The 10720-nt window shown below is 34.4% G+C and overlaps 2 protein-coding genes across 4 annotated transcripts; both read left to right on the top strand.

The window, feature by feature from the left end:
• The first annotated feature begins 4402 nt into the window (after window positions 1-4402).
• On the top strand, window positions 4403-5999 carry LOC110846722 (trypsin-1). Its single transcript, XM_022093554.2, has 7 exons — window positions 4403-4525; window positions 4603-4626; window positions 4689-4822; window positions 4933-4986; window positions 5059-5467; window positions 5569-5665; window positions 5743-5999. Exons 1-7 carry the CDS (start codon window positions 4456-4458, stop codon window positions 5825-5827), a joined length of 873 nt encoding a protein of 290 aa, XP_021949246.1. The 5' UTR covers window positions 4403-4455; the 3' UTR covers window positions 5828-5999.
• Window positions 6000-6196: 197 nt separating this feature from the next.
• Window positions 6197-10189, top strand: LOC110846487 (piwi-like protein Ago3). Of its 3 annotated transcripts, none has more exons than XM_035850179.1 (16): window positions 6197-6403; window positions 6538-6599; window positions 6676-6759; window positions 6842-7040; window positions 7135-7334; window positions 7420-7533; window positions 7607-7763; window positions 7845-8118; window positions 8189-8364; window positions 8430-8624; window positions 8707-8919; window positions 9009-9206; window positions 9287-9478; window positions 9571-9672; window positions 9747-9887; window positions 9979-10189. In XM_035850179.1, exons 2-16 carry the CDS (start codon window positions 6568-6570, stop codon window positions 10063-10065), a joined length of 2364 nt encoding a protein of 787 aa, XP_035706072.1. In that variant the 5' UTR covers window positions 6197-6403; window positions 6538-6567; the 3' UTR covers window positions 10066-10189. The 3 variants fall into 3 exon arrangements, with proteins under 3 accessions (XP_035706072.1, XP_021948949.1, XP_021948950.1); XM_022093257.2 differs by having other exon boundaries at window positions 6527-6599; XM_022093258.2 differs by having other exon boundaries at window positions 6504-6599.
• Window positions 10190-10720: the final 531 nt, after the last annotated feature.

Here is a 10720-nt window from a genome sequence, read left to right as displayed (position 1 = left end):
TTAAATCCCCATCCGTTTCAACTTGCAAATCTCCTGCATCCTGACCGCACTCAATTTACCAAGTAGATATTATATGCCAATAATAAAAATCAGCGTGTGCGGCATCCTCAGACCGACTAGAAGGCATGTATGAATGAAAAGTGCTGTTATGTTAATGACAATGATAATTAAAATTTTGCTTCGCTGGGGAAAACACTGCACACTTTTGAGCATACACAGATGGTTTTTGCGATGTGTCGTCGTTGTCGTCGCATGCACAAGTCGAACGAATAAGCATAAGATCCGTAAACAATGCGCGACCGATAATTAGCTCCTGCCTAGTAAATACTTGAAGCCATGCAAGCGAATCTATTACCACCTCCACATGCAGGCATGTAGGAAGGAGGTAGATAGATGATGGTTTCTGGTGTTAGCAATTTTTGGCAATCATCTAATAGTGAAACTCGTTTAAATCAGTGTTCAGCTGCCTTGTTGCTTTGCCTAGCAGTCGTCAAAATAAAACAGAAATTTGTTCCACTGCCAAGATACCTGACGCATTTTACCTCTGGGCAGTCATTCTTATTCTCAACAAATGGAGACATTATTATTCGCAAGTGTCGACAGGCGCTAATGGACAGAACTAAGTCACATATTTCACAAAGTTTTTTCTCGAAATTCATCCCTTGTTCACATGAATTTTAACTAATGCAGCAGAACAAAGTGTGCTTACAAATTAATCCAATTTGTATAAATCTAGAGTAATCCTAAGTGACGGCGAGTTATGCAAATTTCTTAATTAAGCCTAATTATGATCGTCACTCATTTGCAGCTTTCTCATCTATTAATTGAACACAAGCAGAGAATGCAATTCTGTATTTCAATTTGAGATTCCAAAATCCAAAATAGCAAGCTTCTCTGGTGTCACTTTAAGTACTTAAGTAAGCTCTCTATAGTACGTGTACATATGCATAATAAATACGTGACAAGTCTCAGGTTGGCATACATATTTCCTCGCTGCATGTTGACTTATTGTTGTGGTATATTTGCGTTGGACCACAAACGTCTTCTTCTGTGCATCTGCTTTTATTATTAGTCCCACCAGGCAGTCTATTTTGTTACTGTATTAGAATGATTATAGGTTATCGCTATTTTACCTTTGTAATTTTGTAACGAAAAAAGAAACTCTGAATTATAATCGCAAAGTTTATAGTTGTATCTTCAAAGTGAAACATGGTAATTTACTCCCCAAGTCCCTGCATGCAGAATGATCTTTAAATAGATACATGTATAACTCAATCAAATCAAAATCTGTCAGTGTAAAATTGATCTAAAGGAAAAACAGTAATTACGTAAGTAGTGTAGAGGAAATTATCAATATTATTGATCAAAAACCCTAAAGAAGTGAGTGCAAACTATGTGTATGTACAACTATGGTGGATAGCATACCATTTAGGTTATTGAGACCAAAATGTGGTCACTGCATATGTAAAAAATGGCAAGGAACCAATTGGATGATTTTGAACTATTTAATTTTACTTATCATCGAGTAAAGCAAATAAATACTGTGATTAACCGCACACGGAAGTTGTGTGACTACTATAAACACTGGTTCATTCTGTAATATGTTGCAATTTACAAGATAGACACGCACGATAAGCTTCGTACTAGATATTCTGAATTGTTAACTATTTACAACTATTTAGGAGTAGCTCACTATAACATACACAATCAGTTAATATTGTAAATGGACATCATAATTGAAGTTTATCTCAACAGTGGTGCGTGCCCATATATTGTTCTTACTTAGCTTCTATGTACCTATTGATGTGCTCAATCAAATTAAATCAAGCATTTATAGTTTATGATGTAATAATTGGAATTTCTTCAAACTTTTCTGTAACCACAATTTTCATAGCATTATCAGAAAAATTATTATTCCACTTAAAGTCAGTATCTGTATAAATATTTATATGTAAAATAAATATAATACTGCTGAACAATTTAATTTTCCTTGCCGATCATTTATATTCAGTCTTTATTCAATATTTACTGGACAGTTTATATCCGTCCATCTTACATGAAAAACATTTGAGAAAATTGTGCTCGAGTTGAGTATTAGATTATGTTAGGATTATGTACACACACCTAAATATGTTACATATATGTACCTACCCTACGTATATTTAGATTGGATTTTGTACAACATGTACTACACATAATTATTTGGCTGGTTAATCTAACACATATGCGTAACACAACCCGTTCGACGTATCAATTATAGTACCGTTGCATATTCTGTTCTCAATCACAGAGTGATCATTTTACAGATTTCCACGAGACGATGCAAATCAATTGCGCATGTCTAATGATTGCAATATTAATTGATACCATAAGTCCTAGATAGATATACAGTGTGTGCTTATGTATTAGTTTTGGGTTCTTGGCAAATTCGATCCTTTCGCTTTACCAAAACTTTAAAAGAGTTGTCAAAGACCAGTTACAACTATATTCGTCATGAATCATGACTCATGATCAATGTACGATTGTACGATTCTTCTCTGTATTGCCTCATGCGGTTTCCAAATTCAGAAGAAAGACATTCACAGCCTAATTTATGCCTTATAGCGTAGTAATCTTTAGTCTCGTGTATGAATCGTAAAACGTTATCAAAAGAGCAAGGTCGCAATTCGCCTAGAATCAAAACAATTCAATTGTCAGAAAATTCTGTAAAATAAAGAATGAAATGTTATCGGAAAGGAATTACAAAGCAGAATAAATAAATACGCACATCTCTGCATGGGAGGAGTCTGCTAAGCCAAGCTAATATATGCAGATATGCTTATGAACTTAATTTACATTTTCACATCACATTATGTAGTTAAGTTGGATCCTTTTATTCTAAAAATTACATCATTAACACATTTTGCGCACATTATTGCAAAGGGTTTGACTAATCAAGGTAAAGGGCTAGCCATTTGTCCTTCCCCACTTTGGCACATGTTTTGGTGAATGTAATGAATATGTATATATGTAGTGTGTACGTTGCCTATAATAAGTCCAATGAATTTACGAAACTCTTTATAAATTGCTACTTTGAACTTTGCTCATTGTTTTCCTCCCACCTTGTTTTTTGTAATGGATTCAAGGTACCCTAAATGCAACTTTGAAAAAATTCATTATACGTTGGGTGCAACACATTTTATGAATAAATTCACATTTCGTTAAATTATGCAATAATGTGCTATGTACATAAATACTTTATTGTAAAAGGTGTTTGATTTAAATATACTTATTGCTCAAACTATTTTTCGTCCCAAAGGTCACTTTTCCCCCTAAAGCCTTATGCAACAAGTATCTTCCTATCTGTGATGTTGATCATACAATTACATATATAATACAAATACCCAAAAGTGATACGAGTAATCAAAAAAATATTTATGGCTATACTTAGGACAACAACTGTATTAAAGTGTTAACCCTATTAAATACCATTAGATGGATGAAACATGCACAAGATCAAGGTATATTCGCAGGTCAAATTAACGCTGATATTCAATGCCCAAAATACTTCTGAAAACATCAAACTCTGTATTTTAATTCTCATCATGAGATTAAAGGTATAAAAAAGGTATGGCCCATATGATGAGTCATCATATGGGCCAAAGTTTCGCCGAAATTGCATACGCGTTAGAAATATTTAATATTAATTTTACACGCCACATGATGTCATTGTTATTTTAAAAAACTGTCACAGCGCCAAGTCACTTGTGTCCTGGCTTCTGGACCACCTACGAGGCCAGATACAGAATTTAACCGCCGCCCTAATCGTTTTATGTCGATTGAAGGAGAAACGGAATTAAAAATTATTTGACGTTGCGAAAATAAAAAAAAGTCGACAAACAAAAGTCAATTCATATTATGCAAAGGGGTTTCTTCACAATATGACATTTCTACATGTAAATAATGTTGAGCTGATATCAGAATCCTTATAAATTAAGTAGGGTCATGAGACGGCGCAAAATTTCCATACACATAAATGCGTGCCCGTCACAATAGCATATGCGATCCAAATACTGAAATCCATGCGCATGAATACGAATGTAATGGAGGTTTTGAAATAAATACATACGTAGAAAAACCAATACTTCAGAAAATTTAAGAAACTTTATTTCTGATGAAAAATATGTGTATCGGGTTAGATAAGTGGGTAAATAAATATCTAGGCTTTTGCATAATGAAATGAAAACTAAGCCTGGAAAACATGAATCGAGTTGACCCTCTTACGAACAATGGATTAGTGCTAAATTGCCATAAAATAAGAGCTACAAAATATGCAGCCGCATACCAGTGTCAGTAAAATCGAGGATAATGCAATTCATATTATTAAATGAATTATTTCAAAACAACAGTATAAAAAGAAGAATTTGGAAATTTATTCGTGCATTCATATATTTGATTTTCATATCACTCGTCAAAATGACTTTTCTTGCCTCTAGTTTTGCTGTGTTCCTACTCTCGGTTATGGTTGGGATCCGAGCTGACGATGGTAACTCTTCAAACATTACTAAATTTAAGAAGATAATTCACATTTACGTTTTCTAAAAATTATCGTTTCATTGGTAGGAATGAGAATAGTGGGAGGGGAAGGTATTGTACTTTTCATAATTAAGTATGTTAGCATTCGGGTCATTATTAGTGTGTTTTCGCAGCTGCCTCACCGGGGGAATTTCCATACCAAGTTTTTATTGAAAATGTGTTCAACTCCACCGAAATTTTAAAATGTGGTGGTGCTTTGTACAACCAAGAATACGTCGTTACAGCTGCCCACTGTATGTACTTCAAGGTATTAAAGTAATACGATGCACATTTGTTAGCATCCTAGACTAAAATAAATAAACAAAATAATTTGAAGAATTTTCGGACGACAAAATAAGATTTCTGACATTTTTAAAGGATCTGGGAACTTACGCCAACCCAAAACGCATCTGGATCACCGCAGGAACAACGGTAATCAAACATATTTTATGTAATAGCTTTTTCATGAAAACCTAGAAAGTAAGTTGAATGTATTATTCACAGGACTTGGAAGAAGGTGCCAACGCTCCACAAGGCGACATTAATCGAGACAAGCAAATCACACGAGTTGTTGAAATTATTCCTCATCCCAAATTCGAATATAAGAAATATGAAGGAGATCTTGGAACCATTCCAACCTATGACATTGCTTTGTTGAGAATGAACCCTCCTCTTAAACTGAATGAAAGAACACAACCAATTTCCCTGGCTCCAGCCGATTACGTAGTTCAAGGAAATGGAACTGTCACTGGGTGGGGTCGTCCTGACCCTTACGGAAAGTGGACGAAACAAATGCGAAAAGTGGACATTCCTTTAGTAGATTGGCAACAATGTGCCAAAATGTTCAAGGGGTATGCCACGGTCACTCAAGACATGTTCTGCTCGGGCACGTTGGAAGGTGGAGTGACGCCATGTGAGTTAATTTACAGCATTCTTAATGTTGACGCATGGATCATGGATTTTTCTTGGGGGGTGGGCGATTATTAATATTCTTTCACGATTTTAATGTGATAGGCAACGGAGATAGTGGTGGTCCTGTGGCTTGTCGATATGACAATGACCCTTCTGGTCGGTCTTTCCTCTGTGGGATTGCCTCCTTCGGTCCAAACAGGTGAGTGTGCTTAAACATTCAAAGAGAAATGCTTTGTCATATTATTCCATATGATGTATCGTATCAAATTATTCCAGATGTCCAAACTATTCCGTGTACACTCGAGTTTCAGCCTACGTCTCGTGGGTCGAAGAACAAGTACAGAAGCGTCAGACAGCCTAAGTCAAAACTGATGGATGAAGAGGAATCAATTGTAAATGAATATTTTTATTGATTCTTGATTAATTTCTATAAATGAGTTAGATAGTTCTGTCAATAATTAAGGGGGTGAAATATTCTGTTTGAAATATGTTTTTCTTAAGTTAATCAATAAAATTAATGTTTAGTTTATAAACTGTGTTTCATTTACGGCAAGTATAGTCCATCCGCATACGGATAACACAATATGGTTTGACGAGATCAATTTACATACTTTGTTTACTTCAGCCAACTTTTTCAAATTGCAATATTTTATGACCACACAATGCACAAACTGGAGAAAGTCATTCTTTTGTGCTGAAATTTATCAAGTCTCACAGTGTTTTTCTGGCTGGAGCTGAGTAGATGCTCGCCCTACATTTCGTCTTCGTCGTTCGTCAAATTTACCGAAGCGAAGTCCACCAACCAGCTGCTTTATGAAATAGCGAAAATATTACGTTAATTTGATGAAATTTTTCCTAATTAATTGAAATTTGAGTGGCATGCAATAGGTGTTTGACTGGACGGATCAAAAAAACGTCCTCAGCAGATTTAGTAAAAGTAACTCAAAACTCAACGAATTAATTAACATCTGATTAATTTAATTAATTAAACTAACAGTTTATCTAAAAAGTTCAATGTCAAATTATTCTATTTCTAGCTGCAGATTATTATAAATTCCAGGTTTCTTTTAGATATCACAATTTTAATGCCATAAGATAATAATGGACAAAAATCCGGACAGCGTTGAGGAATTGTAAATTTATTACTATTTTTTAACTACATTATTATTATTTTCTTGTGGCACAGGTTTGTTAGAAATTTAATTTTAGGGATGAAGTAATGAAAAAGAAATGTGAAATTTCGCCACAGACAGATTACACTCATGTAAAGAAAAAAGGAAAACGAGGAAAAAAGTAAGCGAAACACTTGTTTCAATTTAATAACGATCACTTTTCAATCAACCTTTTGGAAAAAAACTAACCATTGTTTTTTAAGGATCCGATTGATAACTAATTATGTTCGAGTGTTTGTGGACAACAAAGATGGCATTTTTGGATACACGGCAACTTTCTCTCCTCCACTAAAGAATGTTGACATTCAAAAGAAATTCCTGGCACAATTCGAGGATATTTTGAAAGAACAAAGGATCTTTGACGGAACCCATCTCTTTCTTCCCTTCCAGTTACCTGAGGAGGTGTGCAAATATTTACTATCATCTCAATGCATTATTATATGTATGCATTGTTGCTTATTTATTCTATTTTTCTACATATACTTTACTATTTTAGGTAATGGTTTTCGAAGGAGTTCACCCGAATCATGCTAATGTTGTAATGAGAGCAACGCTAAAAGCTAATCAGAGACCATACCGTGAATCGGTACAATTCTTTAATGTCCTCTTTCGAAGAATAATGACTGTTCTGGGGAAATTTGAATATAGAAAAAACTTTTTTGACGAGGATGTAAAATTTAAATTACCTCAGTACAAGTATGTAACGTTTATAATTAATGAATATACTAATGAATAAGTCCAACTTACATTACATGACATTTTAAACTGATCCTGAGTGTAGGCTAGAAATATGGCCTGGAATTTGCACCAGTGTCGAAGAGCAAGAAGACGGGCTAATGCTATGTTTGGACACCTCGTATAGAGTTTTCAAAACCGATACTGTTTATGATTATATGTAAGTAACCACAAATCATATAGATCGTCCAAGTAGAAGGATAATTTATATATAATTTTAACATGTATATTAGTTGTGCTCTCAACGATTCTATAAATTGGGAACAAAAATTCAAAGACTATATTTTGGGAAAGGTCGTGGTCACTCAGTACAATCATTTTACTTACAAAATTGATGACATCGACTGGTGTGGGTCGCCTTTATCAACATTTGAGTACTGCGGGAAACAGGTCAGCTAATATTTGAGTTAAGAATTTTGCAAACATTTCACACGTTGTGGTGTCTATATTTTTAAACTTTGAAATATGCAGATTACATATGTTGAATACTACAAGAAGCAATATAATATTGAAATTCGAGATTTGAATCAACCATTACTGCTTAGCAGGGTACATGTTAAGAACAAATACAAAGAAACTGAGCAAGTCAAAGCAATTTCAATTGTTCCGGAAATTTGCTACGTTTGTGGAATGAATGATGAAGACCGAAATGACAAAAATGTCGTAAAGGAAGTCAGACGCTACACATACACCACTCCGGCCCAAAAATTCAAAGCCTTAAGTGCATTTATCAGTCGCACAACAGGTATGGATTCAATTGATATATACATATATATTCTTGGGTGCATAATTGTTATCTGCTGTAAATATTTTAGAGATAGTGGAAGCTAAAAATATTTTAGAAACATGGAAGATTCGCATGGACAATAAGCTTCTAAGCGTAGATGGCAGAGAGCTTCCAGCACCTATTCTTCATTTTAAGGATAGGACCAGTATTCAACAAAGCGAACCTACATTTGAAATATTACCAAAGAATGGAATCTATGATGCTGTACTTCAACTTAAATTATTACTGTTTATATACATGTACATGCATCTAATTTATTAAATGCTTAGGTTCCACTTGGGCGTTGGCTGATAATCTGCTCAGAACGCGATGCTAAAATTGTCCACATATTTATGGAGTACTACGCCCGCTTTTGCAATAGCACTGGAATCAAATCCTCAAATTCAGTTCAAGTTGTAACGCTGAAAAGTGTGAACCCCAGGGATTTCCAAGAAGCATTAGAGGACTATGCTGATCCAAGGAAAGTACGAGAAATGAATTTTTATTTGTAAAATTTATCTTATAAATATTGAATGAATACTTACTCAGATTTGACTTTTACACTAGTTTCAGTTCGTTGTCGTTGTGATGCCATTCTTTAGACGGGAAATTTATTCCTTAATTAAAAGAGTGTGTTGTTCCGAAAAATTTATTCCGTCACAAGTGATTATGGCGAAGACGTTGGCTGACAAAGGGAACTTTGATTCCTCGGTGAAAAACATTGCTATTCAAATTAACTGCAAACTTGGAGGATCACCTTGGGGGCTATATATTCCGTTGGTTAGAACATTTTATTATTTTACATAAATGAGTAATAACATAAGTTGCATGTATACATACCTGAATACAAATGGAATATTTATTTGCAGGCAGAGAGAATAATGTTCATTGGTATTGATGTCAATCATGATGTTCGAAAAGTTCTTCCATCTGCGGTTGCATTGATTGCATCATTAAATAATTCGTGCACAAAGTTTTTCTCTAGGGTGCACGTTCAACGAATTCACCAAGAGATAACTGATAACATGCAACCACTGTTCTCTGAAGCTTTAGAATGTTATGCCGAGGTCAGGAAATATCAACCATTCGTTTATGTGGGTACCGCTTATGACATATTGCAAACTACTAATTTACTAATTTTTTGTAGACCAATGGAACATATCCTGATCGGGTGATTGTATTCCGAGACGGTGGCTCGTTATCATACATGCATGTTCTTATTGAGCACGAAGTCAAGCCAATGCTTGCATCAATCAAGATATTGTGCCCAGACTTGAAAAATTTCACATACACTGTGGTATCTAAGAGAGTTCCTCAGCGATTTTTCGTCGAAAAAACGGTAGTTTACGAAATACATTTGTGTTAAGATTTATAAGTATTTAGAAATTTTAATTCAAGTTGAGATTGACTTTTTTCCTTTCTTTGTACTAGAGAGGTATGTTTGGTAATCCTAATCCTGGAACAGTAGTCGACAATTCAATAACGTATCCAAATATGTTCGATTTCTACATTGTGTCGCAACAAAAGAGTCAAGTAAGTATGATTTATCATTATAACTGATGTTTGAATTATACTTGATTACACTAATAATAAAATATTCTTCCCAGGGAGCAGTGAATCCTACCCACTACATGGTTATTTACGACAGAGGAGGAATTAAGGCTGATCTGCTCCAGCAATTAGCCTACTCGACGACATTTATGTACTTTAACTGGTGTGGAGCAATTCGTGTCCCTGCAATGATTCAAGTATGTTCTCTAAAATTGAAATTTTATAATTTCCTAGATTTCGGTGTATTATTAAATGTACTAAATTCTTATCGTTTGTGCTTGTATGTAGTATGCTCACAAGCTATCTGCACTTGTTGGACAACATCTTCGAGGAATCCCATCAAGCCGCATGGACAAACAGCTGTATTATCTGTAGCAAGATTATTCATATTAAATAATTAATGAACTAATTTTGATTTATTAGTCTTAAATTTGTATAAGATTGTTTCTGACATTTTGTATAGAGAATAAAAGATTGCATCTATCATTCCTCTAATTAATTATTATAAGAATTAAAATTCAGCAGCTTTACCTGTAACATTTTTAACTTTGAGGTAACTTATGCATGTTCGTTCCATTTTCTTGAGTTAAGATTATAGCAATGATGCAACTATATATTGTGGTTAATATTGGAACAATAATACACATACATATATATAGTGATTGATCTTACTTATTATTAAGGAAGCTTTGCACATTGGATGAGCTACAAACTAGAAAAACACCAAGGAATAGTTGTTATTTAATAATTCGAAGATAATTACAGCTTTTGTCACGCAAGATCAAGCGCTTACACTTGGTATGTTGAAGGGTCTCATAATGCATGGCAAACTTAATAATTGAAGCCTCCCAAAATTTCATTAAAGATTTGATATTCAAAAGACTTGATCCAAAAGATTCATTCGCAAACTTTACTTTCGCTGGTCGTGGTCACCTTGTTCAGCGATTTGAGTGTCCCATGATATTTTCGGAGTTTAAAGTGCTGTTGAACTTGAAGGAGCATATTTACCTGGAGCACGTACATTGTCAAC

The sequence above is a fragment of the Folsomia candida genome, unplaced genomic scaffold (genome assembly GCF_002217175.1).
Source record: "Folsomia candida strain VU population unplaced genomic scaffold, ASM221717v1 Fcan01_Sc003, whole genome shotgun sequence".
Lineage (NCBI taxonomy): Eukaryota > Metazoa > Arthropoda > Collembola > Entomobryomorpha > Isotomidae > Folsomia > Folsomia candida.
Note: the sequence above shows the minus strand (reverse complement) of the source record. Positions and strands in the feature narration are given on the sequence as shown.